The sequence below is a fragment of the Syngnathus leptorhynchus genome, chromosome 2 (genome assembly GCF_054491065.1).
Source record: "Syngnathus leptorhynchus isolate UIUO chromosome 2, UIUO_Slep, whole genome shotgun sequence".
Classification (NCBI taxonomy): domain Eukaryota; kingdom Metazoa; phylum Chordata; class Actinopteri; order Syngnathiformes; family Syngnathidae; genus Syngnathus; species Syngnathus leptorhynchus.
The window spans coordinates 20,853,576-20,872,746 of record NC_141196.1 but is presented as its reverse complement, the minus strand read 5'-3'; the positions used below and the strand labels follow the sequence as shown (position 1 = coordinate 20,872,746).

General features: G+C 40.3%; 3 protein-coding genes across 4 annotated transcripts in view; 2 read left to right on the top strand and 1 right to left on the bottom strand.

The window, feature by feature from the left end:
- Positions 1 to 316: 316 nt before the first annotated feature.
- Positions 317 to 7,226, top strand: pdgfrl (platelet-derived growth factor receptor-like). The gene is made up of 6 exons (XM_085939871.1): positions 317 to 488; positions 2,480 to 2,753; positions 2,877 to 3,028; positions 3,798 to 4,091; positions 4,196 to 4,332; positions 5,661 to 7,226. Exons 1-6 carry the CDS (start codon positions 434 to 436, stop codon positions 5,847 to 5,849), a joined length of 1,101 nt encoding a protein of 366 aa, XP_085795997.1. The 5' UTR covers positions 317 to 433; the 3' UTR covers positions 5,850 to 7,226.
- LOC147061219 (uncharacterized) overlaps positions 6,930 to 19,171 on the bottom strand; it is a 24,759-nt gene continuing 12,517 nt past the window's right edge. For both annotated transcript variants that reach the window (XM_085939795.1, XM_085939786.1), the window contains exons 7-15: positions 15,911 to 16,119; positions 12,175 to 12,241; positions 9,568 to 9,782; positions 9,314 to 9,419; positions 9,126 to 9,199; positions 8,957 to 9,049; positions 8,497 to 8,613; positions 8,297 to 8,394; positions 6,930 to 7,902 (exon numbers count right to left, since the gene is read on the bottom strand). In XM_085939795.1, the coding sequence (XP_085795921.1) occupies positions 7,674 to 7,902; positions 8,297 to 8,394; positions 8,497 to 8,613; positions 8,957 to 9,049; positions 9,126 to 9,199; positions 9,314 to 9,419; positions 9,568 to 9,782; positions 12,175 to 12,241; positions 15,911 to 16,119 (1,208 nt within the window). In that variant the 3' untranslated portion in view covers positions 6,930 to 7,673. The remainder of the gene's footprint in view (positions 7,903 to 8,296; positions 8,395 to 8,496; positions 8,614 to 8,956; positions 9,050 to 9,125; positions 9,200 to 9,313; positions 9,420 to 9,567; positions 9,783 to 12,174; positions 12,242 to 15,910; positions 16,120 to 19,171) is intronic.
- polr1d (RNA polymerase I and III subunit D) overlaps positions 11,332 to 19,171 on the top strand; it is a 31,617-nt gene continuing 23,777 nt past the window's right edge. Inside the window, exons 1-2 of the mRNA XM_085939939.1 lie at positions 11,332 to 11,452; positions 14,087 to 14,153. Coding sequence (XP_085796065.1) covers positions 14,100 to 14,153 — 54 coding nt within the window. The 5' untranslated portion in view covers positions 11,332 to 11,452; positions 14,087 to 14,099. The remainder of the gene's footprint in view (positions 11,453 to 14,086; positions 14,154 to 19,171) is intronic.

The following is a 19,171-nucleotide window of genomic DNA, read 5'->3' as shown; positions in this document are numbered from 1 at the left end:
TGTGAGTGCTATATAAGTGTTTGTGTGTGTTTTGCCAATTTACGCTTGGCTCACAAAGGTGTAACATTAACCATAAACCTCACTGCACCGTCAATGAACTGCCACGTACAAAAAGACCGTCATTCAAGTAAAAAAAAAAAAACAAACACAGGATGAAAAGTGCAGCTGAGGTGATGGCGGATTTTTGGCCAGCAGAGGACGTTAAAGAACATTTGGGTCAACTGATCCATACGAAAGGAGGGAAGTTCACTGAGGTTTTTTTTTTTTTTTTTTTTACTTTCCCTTCCCTCTCATTCCAGAGGAGGGATGGCGCTGGAAAGCTGAAGAGTGCAGCCAGAGCTGACAGACTCTGACCTACATTACCACCCTGAAGCCCCTTTAAAAGCCCCCTCTTGAGAAGTCTTTTGCTCTGCTCAGCAACATCCAGCACAGCATGAAGCTTTATGTTGTGCTTTGCCTCGCACTGTTTTGGGTGGCGCTCCATCATGGTAAGTCTGTAGCAAGATTTGTTTGAATGCAATTGACTTTGTGTTATCGTGACAAACTCAGGTTAGTCTGATGACATGGTGCTTATCACATCGGCCGCATCAGTTCTGAGAATTGTGGTTGGCTCGACTTCCTTTTTGGAGTTGCCATGTTCTCCTCGTCCTTGTTTCTGTTTTTAACGCATACTCCAGCTTCCTCCCACATTCTAAAAACTTGCATGTTTGGAAAATTGAACACACTCATTGTCCATGACTGTGAATGATTGTCTAATATGTTCCTATAGCCTCTAGCACAAACTCAGCTGTGATAGGCTCCAGCCCACCCATGAGGACCGTTGCTAAATTCTTAGTTTGGGGGCACTTTTGTACAATCACATGCAGTTCTCCGAGTTTGTAGTTTCACTACACATGTTTTTGATAAACGTGCCTTGTGCTAGAAGTGGTCCTCCATTTGTTATGAAAGTGGAACACCTCATCCGCATAAAGATTTATTTCAGTGCTCCTTGAGAATGAAATGACCAGCATCAACAGTGAGAGTATATTGGGCCACATATGAAGGATTTCAAACATCTTCCTCGGATGTCATTATAGCTGCTGGAAGCACACGTGCAAAAAAAAAAAAACAGACACCAGTGTTCAAATTGGGCTTGATTTTAGCCAAGGTTCAAAAATCCGGATGTGAGTGGTAATGAGCACTCTTACTAGACAAAAACAAACACGCTTCGATTCTACACGGCTTTCTGCCTCAAGTAGTATTTTTAATGGACGATATAAGGACCGTAGGAAACGAAATGACTAGCCCGTAAAAGAGGGGTCAGCAACTCCGATCCTCAAGGGCTCCTATCCAGCCACTGTGTTGCAATGGGGATGCATATAAATCAGGCTGGATCGGTGACCTCTAGGACCGGACTTGGTGACCCCTGGCGTAAACCGTAGCGCTACTTATTTGATGAATTTCCACGACCAATTTAAAGTTGTTTGATCAAAAGTAGTCTGGCTGTTTGATCTTTATGACTACTGTATTTTAGTGTAACGGATAGCTAGGATTGTTATTGATAGGGAAAAGGGAAAGTTCGCAGAAGCACCTTATCCAATCCACAGTCACTCAAAAATCAAAGAGTGTGACCGGACCAGTAGAATAAGTGGCTGCTATATTTTCTCTTCCATCCATTCACATAGCATCGAAATGACTTACGAATACACCAGATATTGTCTTCTGCGTATTGCTTCTCTTTTAATAAAATGTCAACAGACTCCGATGTGTGTATGTGGAGCAAACAAACTCCTTCGGCTGCCCAACAACATGCATGACCTAAATTAACGTGACACAGGACCCCTTTAGAAAAACAAGGCTTTCTAAAAAAAAAAAAAAAAAACAAGACTTTCGATACAACGTGCTTTTGGGGTTAAAGCAAGTCCCAAATTCTGGATTCCAAAGTGCGCGTAAAATCGAGCTTTAGCTGTAGTATTGTTGACATAAGTAAATGACCCATAATTAACATTACAGCTATCGTCAAACTTGTAATCAGTCGGCCTATTTAATGGGTGACAAATAGTCAAATAGCTAACCTCTCCGGATGTCACAGAGGCAGGAAAATCAATAACAATTTCAAGAGCTGAATAAAAATGAATTGTAATGAATTGAATGACTTCCAAAGAAATGAAAGATTAATTTTATGGTCAATGTCAGATCGCACCATCCGCCATTGTTTCATGGGAAGATGGGAGATGACCAAGGACATCACTGTTGAAAATAAATCCTAAAAAAAATTTGAGGCTGGAATTTGCCAAGCTGCATGCTGACAAGTCACAAAGCTTCTGGGACAGGGGTAGGCAACTCCGGTCCTCAAGAGCCATGTTCCTGCCTGTTTCCCTCCCTACAAAACATCTGATTCGAATGATCAGCTGTGTAGAATCCTGAGAAATAATCCTGTTCATTTCTAAAACAAGTAGCAACAGGTCGAAAAAATAAATTCTCTAACTCTCTTTTAAAGGCTCTTGCCAGCAAGCCAAGAGAAGAAAGGATTCAGGGGAAAATCGAATCAGACCGGGAGGGAAACGGGGGAAGATGCGTCACCCCAAACTGAAGGAGGTAGGAGGAAGAGGCCACAGCCTCCTAACACAGGTATTGGAAAAAGGCCGCTTCCTGCGTCTGGGCCAGAGCACCATTCTGGCCCCCGGGAATGACATAGAGCTCCGCTGCAAAGGCTCCAACATCGGGTGGTCTTATCCAACATACCTGGACACCTTCAACGACTCTCGGCTCAGGTGATCAGAAAGTGCATTCATGAACAGCTCTGCAATGTGTATATAAGGACAAATAGCGTATTAGTGCATGGATGGACCTTGAGCAGTGTCACTTCTCATACTTTCCATGTTTTTCTCCTTCAGCATTATACAGAGCGACAAATACAGTCAGCTCATCCTGACCTCGACCTCAGCTGCTGACACTGGACAGTATAGTTGCTGGGTGATTGTCTGTGATGGTGGTGAGTGCGAAAAGGACCATGAACGTGTGTATGCCTCCCACATCTATTTTGCAGGTGAATGAACATACATTTTTTGTCGACATTGTTGATTTTTGTTTTGTTTTGTTTTGTTTATTAAGGCATTTTCAGTACAAAACATGACCAATTATTGTTGTAAATTTTGTGATAAAAAAAAAAGAACTGACAATTAAGCAATGTTAGAGAGAGAGATTGATGTTGTACTCTACTCACCAACCTTTATGAAAGTGATTCAGTTACAGAAATCTGAGAATATTTACTGTTAAAATGCTAATTTGAAGATAATAATGGATCTAAACGATCAGAGCCCTTAGTCGTCGATTAATTTCATAATTGATAATTCAAATAATCAACTGATTTTTGACAGCTCTAATCAAATCACTTTAACACATTTTGTTTCGTTTCAAACAATTAAGGCATATTAAGTTCTTCTTGAAGACTTTATGAAGTATGAATGACAATGGAAATATAGTAGGGGTTGTTTTTCCCTGCAATATACCCCGTTTGTTTCCCAAAGACAGGCTTATCCACAACTCTGATGAGATGAATGCATACTTGTGTTGCATCGACAAATTCACAACCTGCTAAAATCCATGGAAAATCATGATAATCTATAAACACCAAGGCTAAGATCTGGTGTTTGGAGAAAATTAAAAAAGTGATAAGCAGATTGAACTATATTTTCTCAAATTTATGGTTTCTTGATTCTTTAAATACATAGAGGCTTCATGATTAATACCTGTCAAACCTTAGTAAGAAGTTGAGTAAAAGTTCAACAATAATCAATGGCAAAAATCTTTTACAGACAAGGACAACCTCTTTGTCCCGTCGGACATCCACTTCCAGATTGTGTACCTGCGCCCAGACAAGCCGGCCGTGGTACCGTGTCGCGTGACCACTCCGCAGGCCAAGGTGTCGCTGCACAGAGAAGTGCCGCCTGAGGAGATTCCGACCAATGAGACCTTGGTGAACTATGACCCCGCCAAGGGTTTTGTCCTGCAAACACCTGACCACGAGTATCAGGGGGTGTTCTACTGCAAGGCCGTAGGCAAAGGAACACCGCAGATCTCCACCAAATACCAGTTGCTCTATGTAGAGGGTAAAGCTGTCTTTACTTGTACTTGTTAACTGTCTGCTTATTGGTTGAGCTAAAGTTAAGCTAGTTGGACCTGACCATTCTCGTACCCTTCCCGCTGTTGACAGTCCCCAGTAGTCCACCATTCGTGAGCCTGAAGGCATCTTCTGAGCAGGCGAGTGGAGGAGACAATATCAACGTGACCTGCAGTGTGATAGGGGAGCCGGACGTCGACGTGAGCTTCACCTGGTCTTATCCCGGGCAGGTGAGAGGGATGTCTTGTTCAAAACAACCAATTTAACAGTCAGCTCACCACTTTTCTGAAGCTGAGCCGTGATCGATTTTGACTTGAGACCTGGCAACTGTGTCATTTTTAGTCGACAGGAAGTGGCAAAATGGCTGCCTCCTGAGAGGGATAAAAACAAGTGGATTTTGCTACGTAAACTCATATTCCACAAATGAAATATTAATCTGATGTGGTGTTTAGACTAGTGGGGAAACATTATTGTACATGTTAGTGGGGTTGACTTCCCCTTTAAGTCGCGATTAAAAGATTTCTACCGGGGTACAGCTCTAATTTCTGCAAGAAGGGCTTTCCAGAGTTATAGAGCCCAAACAGAAAATGCTGTAGAAGGTTCAGATTGTGTTTTGCCTCCCAAAATCACAACAACAAAAAAAAAGCATTTCGGTTCTGTGACAAAACGCACGTTACCACTAAATTGGCACAATACGTTTTTGTTGAACAGTGTTTTCTTTCTGGATTTTTATGTTTTTTTATTTTGGCAGGTGTCGGGTTTAAATCCAAAACAAAAAAACTGTTCATAGTCTTCATGTGCATTTGAAAGTGGAGTTGAATTAAACGTGTTTTTTTTTGCAGTCACTTCGGATGATTGTACTTTTATTTTAATTGTAGTTTAATCAATGATGTTACAGACACTAAGTTTTTCCTCACACACCTTGTTGTGTTGTCCCACGTCAACTGACCCCCCCCCCCCCCCAAAGTAAAATTATCCATAAGCTATTCTACTTATAAGGCTAGTGCTTTAAATATTTAAGAGGGGAGGAATCATACTTTGTGGTATAGTAAAGATTTGAAGACCATTTTTTAATTATTGTGTGAGAATAGGTTTACTGTACTGACTTGTGATCAACTCCATGTAATACTGATCTATACTGACGTCACTCCCCCGGTAAAATTTGTTCAACACCTAACCGTGTCACAAAAACGGTTGGGAAATGCTGCTCTAAGGTAGCTTATTATTTAATTTGAACTATTATAAATGAAATTCCATATTATCTACTGAAATTAAAAAGAAAATGACTTTATAATAAAAACAATTGAATTTGTTTTTTCCTCTTTTCATGATGGCAGGGGAAGCACGGTCTCCCTTGCCTCCTCTGACCACACGTCACTGTGAACTCAAGTTTTCAAGGAAACAAACTTTGATCAAACTTTAAGTTGGGCAATTCATAATATTTTAAGTTTTGCTGTTGTGAAAAAAAGTTGTTGCAACTTAAATGAGTTGTTTTAACCCCACCCCCCACTAAATACAAGTTATGATTTTTACAGAGGGATATGATTTGTTGTTTCAGGGCCGGCGTCCCGTTCACACCCAAACCTCATGGAGGCTCGTCAATCGAGGGCGGGGTCAAACGACACGTATCACACAAAGCGTCCTCAGCGTTGAGGACATGGAGACCATTGACTTTGGAAAGTACATCTGCAAAGCTAAGAACCAGCATGGCGAGACACTTGTCGTGATCAACATCATGTCCAAATAGCTTCTTTTCTCTTTAAAGGGAAAGTCAACACCCACATTTTCTTTGTAATATGTTCTCTGCAACTGATTGAATCACATTATTTTGATCAGTGTTTGTGGAATCTGAATAAATAGCAGTTTTCTGAAGCTGAGTCGTGATTGGATGTGACCTGTGATTTGGCAACTGTGATGTCATTGTCAGTCAACAGCGAATGGCAAAAATGGTCACCCCGAGATGGGTAAAAACAGGTGGATTTTGCTGCTTAACTCAAATTCCACAAACGGAATGTTAATGTCATGTTTAGACTAGTGGGGGCACATACAACATACTGTTAAGAAAATTTTGCGTGTTGGTTTTTACTTAAAATTGCTTTGATTGAAAACACAAAGTGAAACGATTCTGCTCACTATTTAAGTGTAGAATGTTAAAAAGCTAATTGAATACATTGCGAGTCAAATTATAAAGACAGCTTTCCATTTCCTCCAACATTACAATGCACTTAGCTGCCGTGTTTCTTCACAGGAGAGGTAGACAGCAGCATTAAAGAGATTTGCTGCGGCTTTGTAGCCAGTCACGAGAAGAATCTGGTTAAAGCTGAGAATTTTGCCAGGCTGACATTTTAATTTGCTCCATATGTGGAATGCGTTACACGTGCCCAGAACGTGTTTTGTTTTAGAGCTACTTCCTTCTGACTTTCAACAATAGAATCTTGCAGAAATTTGAGTATCAATACCATTTTTACTAAAGCAAAAAAACACAATTACGTTTATCTTCCAATATATCACGTCTTTACAACAATATTTTCACAGTCAGTTTTGATCAATATAAAAACTTCACATTGTATGTGACAATTGACTTGGCTCCGCCATTACTAGTGATGCCATTTTCTTGCGATCATACCACTCAAGTGTTAGGGCTTCTCTAAAAATAATGCAAAATTAAGGCATGTGGATGAATTGTGTAATGCTTCTTGCAAGCATGAACATGATCAGTTATGTTGTAGGAGGTTGGTGACCTCTGTTCTAAAGTTCAGAGATCACATTAAGTTCATGTAGTGTCTTATTTTTGTCTAGAAGTCAAATATATCCAACCTTTTGTTAAAAATATATTTTTATTAGTTCATTAATAGCATATTTCAAACAGCGCTACTACTCGCCAAGAATCAAATTTAAATCAAAATTCTATATAGGAAACATTTCCAAAACAACATGCTGAAGCAAAGCCTCTCCCTGCCAATAGACCCCGGTTTTAAAGCTATATGAGGATCATTCCTTCAGGGTGAGTGACATTGACCAACACATCAAACACTCAGAATTGGGATTGGCCCTGTGGACCTGCCACAGTATCAGGCTAATGTCTTCTGGAAATTACTAGGTTTCATTATACCAAGACAGTTGGGGGGGGGGGGGTCACACTTTGACATATTTGTGACTAACCGTGCAGGAATCCACAGCCTCAATGCTGTATAAATATGTGCATCAATCTGCATGCAATGCGCAAGTGCTGAGCATCCAAACAGACAAACTACCAGTGGCTACAAAAACAAAATCAAAATAAAAAAAGATTGCATTTTGTGATACTCAAGTCCTGAGAGTCTTTGTACCCCCACCCCCATTCCCATTCCCATCCCTCTGTAGACAGCCAAAGAACAATATGGCCTTGTATAAGTGCTCGTGTGCAGCATTTTAACAGTCTGTCTGTCTAAATCATGTCAACAGTTCATCTGAAAAACATGATCCACCCCCCCACAGGCCGATAATGTTGCTTTGCCAATAGGTCAGCAGGGTGACCTTTAAGATGGATAACTTGAGTCCGTTTGCTTCCTGGAAGCGGGGGGAGCCATCGTTATCTGGGTGAGAGCGGGATGGGCGAGCAGGCTCCAGGGCTGGGAGGTGACTGGAGGCTGAAGGAATGGGATGGAGATACAGAGCTAGGGGATGCCTTCTGTGGGCTGCTTGGTTCCCCGTTGTGGAGTTTCCAGAGCAGCTCTTCATTCTCCATCGACAAATGCTTGTTCACCTTGGACTCCTTCTGAAGGGATTCTTGCAGCACAGCCTGCTCTGCAAGCAATTGCCTGCAAGTTACAAATACATCAGCTTAAACAACCTGAAAGACCGTCAAAAAGACAACTCCATCAATCAAAACTGAAAATGAATGATTATAGATGACCTGAGCGCTTGTTTGGGACTTCCTCATGCATTAACAAGCGGATGAAATTCAAGTGAAGCCGTATTACTTTGCGGAAAGACATCAAGATTCCATAAAAAAAACAAAACTCTGGGGTAACGCTATTGTAAATACACAAGTTGAACCATACACCCAAAGTAAGGAGAGTTCAATTTATTTTTTAGGTGGCAGTAGCAATTTGAAACTCGAATTCCCGTAGCGTGCAGATTTAAAATAAGCAAGTTTCTAGGGCAGCAAATGTGATCTCTTATGCGCGAGGAAGAAGATTGTCCATGACTTACTTTGAGAGCATAGAGTATCTCTCCATGCGAGCTTTGAGGTCCTCGTTCTCCTGCTGGACCTTCTTAAGGCTTTCGTCTATCTTAACATTCTTCTCAAGCTGACAGACAAAACGTGAACAATGCAATGCTTGACAGGATGACAATTTTAATTCTTGTGTAACAGGTTGAATAACATGCCTTGTCTTTACTCTAGAACTTACCAGTTCATCAATTTTAATCATCATCTTCTCCTGTTGGTGAATTTGTTTGTTTTTGATATCCAGCACCACCTTGAGGCTTTCCAGCTCTTGCTCCAGATACACAGTGTGCGAGTCCTTCTACAGGGAAAGAACAAATATTTTCAGGGCTCTTTCGGAACGTTAAAATAAGATCCCAGTAAAGCAGCAGCAACACGCCAATGACTATCATGCAAGCATATTGTAAATAATAAAAAAACAACTTGAGCTCTCTTAATAAAGTTCCTTTAATTACATAGTTGACTGCTGAGTGGGTTCTGAATCAATACTGATGTGGAAAGGCAGACTGTCTAACACTGCACTTAGAACAAATTTGAAAGGGCGGTGTTTTCAGAGAATTGGTATTGATGCCAACCATTCAGGGAAAAAAAAATAATGCTTTGGTTTGTGATTGACAAAAACATCACGATGCACAAAGCAGTACCTGTCCCTCCGCCAGCTCTCTCCGCTTATTCTCTACTGACTTTAGCCTTTCGAGGAGGTCAGCATTTTCCTGAGTCAGCACTTGAATCTGTGCCTGCAGAAAAAGGTGGGGTTTCTTTAAAGTACAGTATCACATGCATTCGTATTGGGAGACAAAATGTCCAACTTACAATTAGTGCCACTTCTGAATCCTTCAAACTTTCATCCAATGACTCCTGTTGCTGAGTGTGGAATTTCTTGAGCTCTGAAGAAGTTATGGTATAAGATGAAACTTTCACTCACCCACTCACCCAAGCCCACCCACTCACCCAAGCCCACCCACCTACCCACTCACTCACTCATCCACTCACCCACTCACCTTCCAGTGACTGTTCATGTTGTTGTTTAACACATTGCAGTTGTTCTTCATGGCTCCGCTCCAATTCCAGCTTCAGAGTGTCATGACTTCCTTCAAGTTGTTCCATCTTTTGGTGAGACATGGGAACTGTTCAATTACTAGCTCATCCCTATTACTAAAAACTTGTGCATTTCTTCACTATATATTATGAAAGTTTTTGCATTCAGTCTCTGGAACCCTATTGGCTCGAGACACATTTGGTGAAGGGGACAAACCTGCGTTTGTAGCAGAGCTTTGCACTTGTCTGCCTCGCCCTGGTAACTGAGGTGGACCTTGTCCCACTCTGCCTGGTAGAAGGCCTGCAGTCTCTGCTCCATCTCTTCCAGGTCCTTCTGGTGCTGCTCCTGCAGTCTCCGCATTGCACACTCCAGACCATCCTGCAAGTCCTGCTTCTCCTTTTCCAGCCGTTCCGATGAATTGACTGAGCACTCTGCAAAATGTAAAGTGCGTTTAGTACTCCTATTCTTGAGCTCGGTGATGCCCGGCAAGGTTACGTAGCTGTAAAATTTGAACCTGGTTACTATAGAAAGGTTGTAAGAATTGTGTTGATGTACATCAACAACTTCAGAATGGGGCCCTTAGAAAATGTGTTTACGATGAAAAAGGTGGCACTACATTTCGATGAATGTCAAAGAAACACAGTTGCCTACACCGGATTACAAGATATCTGCCAACTACGGCAAAGTTATTTATGGCCAGAGGTTACATATTTTCACATTGTGAAAACTGGACCATGGGTAAAAGATTTCAGCTGGGGCTCTTTTACCTTTTGAACATTGTTTAAGCAGAGACGTTAGGGTTAGGTCAAACTGTCTGTCTCAGCTCAAGCAGTTGCATTAGTGAGTAAATCTACAATGCAGCTTTCTTTCATCAAAGGTGACATATGGACCGCTTCATCCATAATTCATCCCAGTGACATTCACAGAATCATCCAGAACAACAATGTCGGAGAGTCTGATAGTTTAAACTGGTCAGTGGAAGAGAACACGACCCCAAAAGCGTGAAGCTACACCCTCGGCAGAGTGGAATAACGGCAGCAGATCCAGGAGCAGAGGCAAAGCCAATACTGGGACCAGCTATCAGGCTCTGGCATGCAGAGGCCAAGAAAGTGCATTCCGCAACCATGTGCAACTGTGATCTGGTCATATGAGCCTTTAGTCCAATTCCGCCCATGGAAACAAACACCATTTGGCTCATATAGTGTCTACAGGTCTGCTTTATGCCAGAACTAAAGTTAGATGCTCTGGCCCACAGTCTGACATGGGATGGACTTTTGGGAATAATATCGTGTCACATAATTAGGGATGTATGGCACAGTCAATATCACAGGACTGGCTGACACATCAATGGATTCCTTTAGGAAGAATGTAAATCCGGCAACAGAAAGTTGACGGGAACACTTTCAAACAGTTGTTGCTAAAGTACGTGGAGCAAGGTCAACTTGAGGTTAGGGTATCTGAAGGACCATTCAACAAAAGAATGTGTTAGAACAGTGCTTAGAATTTAATAGCAGTCATGTGGAAGTCGAGAGGCACTTTAAACAAGGTGTGTGTGTCTGCATACCATGAGGATAAGATCAAATTCATGCAAATTGAGCATTTTTATATAGTAATAAAAGATTTATAAGAAGGGTCAAGTGGACAGGAAACTATTTATAGAATTTTGGCTGTTGATTTTCCAAATATGGATGGCTCACTGACAAGAGAAATACTGTCATTACTCTACCAGCGTTGGATCACTCACAATTTCATTTGATTAGTGCTACTGTTCCACTTGGCTTCAATAGTGTTATTCTTTTCAATCTTCAAGCTACTCAGAGTCACTATTACCCGATCACTTCATACATGCAGTTCCTTGATGACAAGCAGTTAAAGCTTAGTCAAACACTGATGAGGTAGCCCCGCGGCAACTTACACACATCTTAGAACATGTATAACTTCAAAATACTGTAGTTCCTTGACACCTCTTAAGTTGCTATGAAGCCGAGCTTTGACGCCATTTGGAACTTAGAAGAGCAGCAAAACCGACAGTTTTTCAGTGACTCTTAGGAAAATAGGCAAATTCACTAACTGCAAATAGCTGGCATACACAGGACGAAAGGTAAACATTTAATTTTTCTCACTTTATTTTTATTTTTTTAACAAACAAAAAGTTCGTTTTATTGCCGATTGGTTTGGTAAATCATTTTGGAGATCTGCTTGATGCTTTGCACAGAGGGCACGTTTTGCTAAAAACAAAATTTAAGAATAACAAAGTGACAAAATTCATTCATAAAAGATGGTACAGTTAATCAATGTAATCATTGATGAGTGGGTATTTTTGAGATGGCCCGACTACTTGGGGTGTAAATGAAAATTGCTTTCAATCAGAAATTTGTTTTGATTTAACCAAACCGAATTCTTACCATTTATAAAATAGACCACCCTTTAAGTGTCGCATAATACATACCAGATCATTCCTTATGAAAAATGCACGAGGTAATAATCAGTATGAAACTATTCTATGTCGTTAATTACTAAAATTGTTCCTTTGAATTGACTTAACATTAGTCGGTTGGGCTTTGGAAATCTTTTACATGTTAATATACATGACAAAATCGACACCCAATTGAACTGGTCCGCTTCAAAATGCGCTGCTCTTGAATCCTAGCGTAACCCATGCACCAAGATACATATATGTATTGAATCATCTTTTTTCTGAGATGCACACCCATTGATGACTGATACGGGTGTCAGTTATGAAACATGAAACCAAGTGTGAGACAAGTGCCATACATACTGTATATGCATACAGTCCCAAGTGCATGGCCCGGACCATCTTACCTAATTCTGCACGGAGGTTGGCCAACTGCTGAGAGAGTTCTCGGCACTGCCCCGTGGCTTCATCGCGCTGCACAGAAATAAGAAAAGATTCAACATATTAAAATCAAAGCAACAGGACAAATATATGAAAACAAAGTGACAACATTTAGATTGTTAAGTTAATAATACCATAATGCAACCTATTATTGATAAGTAGAGAAAGTACACGAACAACATGAAAAGACACAAATATCATTCAAATGTTGAATGAATACAGTTACCAAGCCAGGATATTAGCAAGAACAAATATAAGACTGTTACATAACCGCAGGTACTGATGAAAGTAAACATCAGGAATAAGGCAAATAAAAGTTAAACTTGTTAGTCTACTCATGTTTGGTGTTAGTTTATCATTTTTTGCTGGCATATTTGCTTTACTTCCAACACTTGCTGCAGTGCTCTTCAAGGTTTTCTATTTGACACAAGTGTTCACACTTAAGAAACAATTCCTTAAAGTAGACAACACGTGACATCATGAATGCTCATAAAAGGAAATGACACAAGAGCAAAGTAGAGTCAAACGTCAATGTTCAATATAAAACCAACAACAAAAGCCTGCCCACTGCCATTTACAACAGTACCTACAAATTAAGTGTCAATGGAAGTTACCTGCTTTGCAGCACAGGGAGCTGTGACGCACACTCTGCTGCCTGTACAACCCATGACAGCGTTTGATCCCCTGCCCCGCATTGGGGTTTGGACCCACTAAGTAAGCCAGGACAAGCAGCGGTCCAGGTGGGCGCACCACCTCCACTTACATCGTCCTGGATTACAAGATGCTTCTCCAGCTGAGCTAACTGACTGCTAAGTGCAGTGCTGTAATAAAAAAAAACACACATACACAAAGGGGCAGGCTTCCAAAAGAAGAACAAGCTCCTCCCTACTGAGGTGAGGTCACTTTAAGACAGCAGCACAGGCAAGCAGTCAGAATGAAGAAACCAGATCATTTGTAAATATGATGGAACAGCCTTTAAGATGGCAAGTGACCTTCCCACAGGGACATGGGGAAAGCCTTCATCCCGACCATCCCCCATTCTCATCCGAGGCAGCATTAAGTCATCCACTAAACCTCCGCACCACTCCCTCCTGTGGACCTCATGCTCACAATTCCACAGTTACACACCCTTTTCCGACAGTGACCGATCAGATTTCCAGTTTCACTTTCAAGCAAATAATCTCAGGCAATAATGATCTGTAGCTTGTGGATCAAACTCAAACAGGTCAAGGACTTAGAAGCCAGTTCTCAGCCATTTGACTGGATGAGAAAATGACTTCACAGTGAACTTAAACAGGATATATTTTAAGAGAACGGTGTATTTGTATCCTCTGATGCACAGAGACAAAAATGTGTGAGTGCTGCGAGTGAAGCAATTGTGTGTTTCTGTATAGAAGCATCTTGTATCCCACATTTTTAGTAAACCACTACGCAAAACATCATCAACCTACCCACAACAATCCAGTTTCTTTCTACCGGTAGGTTATTTGCGTGTGCCTGCTGATTTCATAGCCAGTCCACTACATTTTATCTCACATTCCAAATTTAACAGAAGATAAGAAACAAAGTGCAGTGCTGGCTAAGTGGCATGGTCACTTGCTCATTTGACCATATGAAGGCAACAGCTGAGGGCATTCTCACACTGTGATGGTAAGAGCCATCTATTCTTGGGCCATACTCTCCACTGGGCACTACCAACATTCAACAGATCAAGGTATCCTTAGCGTTACAATACTGTATATGGAATTTTCAGTCATTACTCCGACAACTGTACATTTTTCTATTGGCGCTGATGTACACTGTCTGTGATGCAAGTGAGTAGGGCTGAGAAGAATGACACTGTCTTGCATTTATTAACACAATCACTTTCGCTTCCAGGCATAAGGAACCGATGAGGGGATCAGTGATGGGTCAAAAGCATCAGCGGGACATTACATGTGGACAGGTACAACACAGGGATGGATGTTCAACAACTACCGTAATTTCGGGACTATAAGCCGCTACTTTTTGCTCAAGTTTTGAACCCTGGGGCTTGTCGTCTTGTGCGGCATATCCATGGATTTTTTGTGATTTTCGTGATGACTTGATCACTTTTATACACTCGTAAAAAGGCTGTGGACCGCTGTTGTGCGGCACCGCTATGCTGGGCGGAGGGATATGTGACACGGTTACTGGGGAGAAGAGTGGTGTGATGATTGCATGTCCATCCGCCAGGCAAATAGTGCCGTATAATTCACACAAAGAAGAGACAGAACGAGATCAAGACGGACATTACTGAAGAAAGGAAGCTTTTATACACAAACACTCATTATGGGGGACAAAAGAAATGCATATGATGCCGCTTTTAAGTTAAAGTCAGTCGATTTGGTTCTTAACTTCTTAGCTGCTAATGCATTGTAGAGGTTTCTTCCGGTCACTAGGGGAAACTGGGCTATTGTTGATGACATCTTGTTGCGTCACCCTTTTCTTTATTTTCTGGTCACGTCTACTCTGGAGCTATACGTGTAGATCGCTAGTTTAATGCAACTTAGCTCTTTGTGCATGAATAAACTTAGCATGAACAGACCCTCATTATGGAAAATGCTAGAAGAAATGCATAAAAGCGACAACGAAAGAGACCGAGAAAGTGTGTGGCGAAGTATCAAGTATTCCAATCGGACAATGAGGAGCAAGACTTTGATGGTTTCAGTGCACAGGAGGAATATGAAGATGACGGTTCTCAATGACTTTTACAGTTTTTTTGTTTTTTTTAACCAGCCCTGTTAGCGCTGTGCTATGGTGTTGCTGCCGCGTCTCATTGTCTTTGACCGGTATGTTTTTTTTTTTTTTATCCAGCCCTATTAGTGCTGTTACTTCCGTTTTGCTGCGGTATTACTGCCGTGTCACAGGCAGTGTTTGGAAAGAAATGTTAAGTACGTTATTAAAACTTTAAAAAGCCTTTCTGTGTAAATTTCTTTCTTTGTAAACCACTCGCATGCACATGCGACTTAGTACGGTGCGGCTTATTTATAAAAAAAAAAAAAAAAAAAAAAAAATTCCTACATTTTTTGCTGATCAGGTGCACCTTATAGTCCAGAAATTACGGTATATGATCAAAATGGCAAATAATTTACTGTAAGCATTTAATTCTCAGCACATTAAGAAACCGAATTGTAGCTATTTATTTATTTTTATGAATAAAAACATTTGCCCTCATACAAGTCAAACAATTGAGCACAAGCATATTAAAGAAATAAAAGTAAAATCCAATATGTAACCAACGATTATGACAGTCTATTTTCCCAAGGCATAATTTTGTTTTGACAGTCATAAAATAAGGAACAAGACTCGACTTGTATCATGATGTGAGAAGCTTGTTTATAATGTAGTGGCAAACAATCCTCAGACGAACTTGGTTTCTGGAAACTAATCACATGACGCTGCTTGACACACCATATTCAAACATTGTCTAAATGTGTTTGAAGATCCATGTTTAAACTGCTGAGTGCATAAATATTTGCACATAGAAATAGCATTTGGGTTGCATTATTATTGGCATCTATAAAGGCTTTTTTCCTTCGGTGTTTTCTCCACTTAACGTTATAAAAAAAGTATGAAAACAGTTGGGATTAAATATGGCTGTTATTCACAAAACAAGTGCACATTTATTTTGGATTAATTGTGATTAAAAAAAATCCAAATTCCCAAAACAAAAAATCTTACCTCAGACAGAATGTGCTGTAAGACGATAGTGACCGCTTGAAATCTGCAGTTAGAGGCCGCAAGCAATCCCCCAAGATTCTGGATTTTATGGTCATTTCTCTCATCCCGTGGGAGACTGGGTGGCACCACATCTGGAGGTCCTTGATTCTCTTTTGCCTGGGATGTTGACACTTGCTGCCGGGACGAAGTCTTGGGCTTGCTCTTTTCCACTGTAAAAGAATACGCATCAATAAGTGAGATAAAGTTCATGATCAACATCAATCTTCCTTCCATAAGCACAGTACAGTATATGGTCCGATAATACCATACCAGCCTCAACTTGATATTGTCAAGTTGTGGATGGTTCCACAGCCCATAGATGTTCTGACTATTCTCAGTGCTGCTTCACAGATAGCCCGGCATAAAAATGGATCCTCTAAATACAATTAGTTTTCAATTTCCCAATTCAATAGCGCGCGCTGTGGACCTGGTCACAGAGCTTGTTTTGCTCGTGCAGTTTCCTAGATTCCCAGAATCCAACAAACAAGCAACCTTTGTTTATTATCAACATGAGTGATAATTAAAAAGAACAACATGCTTGCATCATTAGACTAACCAATAGAATCATTATGTTCAGGTATAATAAAATATAAACAATTCCCACCTGCAAGAAAACATATTTTACAATGTCCGGTTCACCAGAAGGGAGCATACAGTGATGCGGTGTTGCGTAACATGGCGATGAGGCTAAATTGAAACATATCTGGTATACCAGCTTTCAGTGAGTGGAATTTAATGAACCAAGAGGGTCTACTCTAGTGGGAGTACTCAGAGGATTGTCAGTTCACTCAAGCAGTAAATAGACACATTAGCACCAATTAGTGGTGGAGGTAATATTACATTTAGGTGGTAAAAAAAAATAATCATTCCTTAAATTTTTGTACCATCTTTACAATTACTGGGTCCAGTAATGTGTGACAATATCAAGGCCAAAAGACAACATTAGACAAAGCAGGTTAAATCTCTCCATCAATAGATATTTTTGCTTTTAGTATTACACATTCCTGATCTACTGATTTTGTTATTAATTGTACTTCATCTACAATCTGTTTAACCAATCATACTTCATGATAATAGGACCACATATTGGCAATATAAAACTTGCCATGTGTGCAAGTCACTTTGAGTATGTTGCTAATTTTATGGTGTACATTCTGTGATTATTTATTGACTGGGTCAAATATTAGTTCCAATAATTCTATTTAAAATAGAAAATCCTGGCATAGGATAGAGCACACCTGCGACAGCGGTTCAGAAAATAAATGGATGTACATTTATTCATACTGGTCTGATCTCATTCCTCAACTAAGCACAGGAGAAAAAAAAATGTAAGAACATTATTATGCACTAATCTGAGTCAATGCTAAAATCAGACCAAACAAAATGCCTATCGTTTAGGCCCTAAACCATAAAACGCAACACAAGATTGTTCTTATTGCAAATTAGTCAAACATGGCAGGCTAGCAGAATTTTAATATGTTTTTTTAAAGTATAATGTTACACAATACCTGGATAAACAAGTAAAGCTAATGGTGGAGCAGATTAAAAGTTGATGGATAGCAAGCATTCACTTGATGAACAGAATGTGATCTTTATAATTCTTGTTGCTTCTCAGCAAACCTGTGAGTTTATCTGAACGAGATTGCCCTCTGCTGTATGCACAAGAACCATCCCTTTCAAACATGAGCGATTAACATTAATCCATGGTTGTATGCTCCGAGGTTTTGCTGTGCAGTTTGATAAGGAGATGACAGATGGTCAAATTTTTCAAATCAAGCTAAATTCAACAACACACAACTCGATACCTCAAAAGGGTCTCTTTAAGATAATATAAACACACAGAAGTAATATTATGTAACTCAAGGGACTTCCAAGAAATAATGAAAATCTGCAAAATGTTGGAAATTGCTATTGTGTAAAAAAAAATACAAATAAAAAATAAATAAAAAATCATCCAAGTAGATTTTAGAACAGTTACCGAGGGGTTTTGTAGGCATGTAAGGAGCTATCGCAGCATAGAACCGGTGATGAGTTGTGCTGTTTATCACATCACTGAGTTCTTTGTTAGCCCAGTGACAGAGAATTCAGTTCACACTCATACTCATTGACCTTCTTGGAACACTCCATTTGTTAACTACAATTAAATTATTGTAGTAGTTATATTTGATTAATACCATTGGAATTGTAATACCCGATGAGACTAAAATTCCTTCAAATTTTCAAAACTAAAAATAGTATTCAAAGCATTCAACTTTTATGGAAACCAAAACTTGTTTCCCAACAGAACTGATCTACTGTCACTGTGAGGCTTCACGTAGAGTCCAAAATAACCTTGGTGCATTTCAGGCTGAAACAGGATAACTGGGTCTCTCTATGTGGCCAATATGAAAGGTCCTTCTTCTTTTTGCCTTTCTTGATCATTTACACACACATTTAAAAACAACGAATGGACATGACAGCTACTGCATAGTGAAACCAATCCAACATTCGAATCTTGATTAAATTCAACAGTATACTGGGTGAAATTATAGTCACTGCTGTAGTTAAATGAAAGCCGAACCTCCTGCTTAAGAGACAAGTAAATAACCATGCTAAACATAGAGGCACACTTTTTCAAACACAGGTCAAGTACTGTAAATAACAAAACGTTTAACTCAGAGACCATATGGTCAAGTCAATTTCAATATAACAAAATGACGTGACTAACCTGCTTGGAAAACCACTGTGCTTTTCCAGCATCCTGACAGCAGCTGAATGTTTCTTAGTAGGCCTTTTGCTGTCAGACGCACGTGGATGTTTGAAGGTGAGAGCTTTGGAGACCATAACATCTCGCAGTAATAAAAGAAGAACGCCACCGTATACATATACTCAAGTATTTGGCAAAAAATAAATTCAATGTTAAAATCTTGGTTAGAAAGCCAAAAAAGTGATCCGAGGTAAGCGGCGCCCCCACACCCCCAAAAAACACTGCCAATGGGACATAATAGACAGAAAAAAGTAAAAGCCCTCAGAGGTCATCATGGTACAGCATCCATGTAGGACATTCGGCTATTTTCCATAGGCCTTGTAAACCTTAATCCTGCAGGTCAAAGTAGGCTTCAGTCATCGGCCAAAACACCAGCAGCACTTACATAACACGATGGTGGAAGTGCTGTAGCGAGGGCAAGATGCTCGAGCAGGGAGGTGGGTGGGGAATGGCGAAGGGAGGGGGTTACCAGGAAT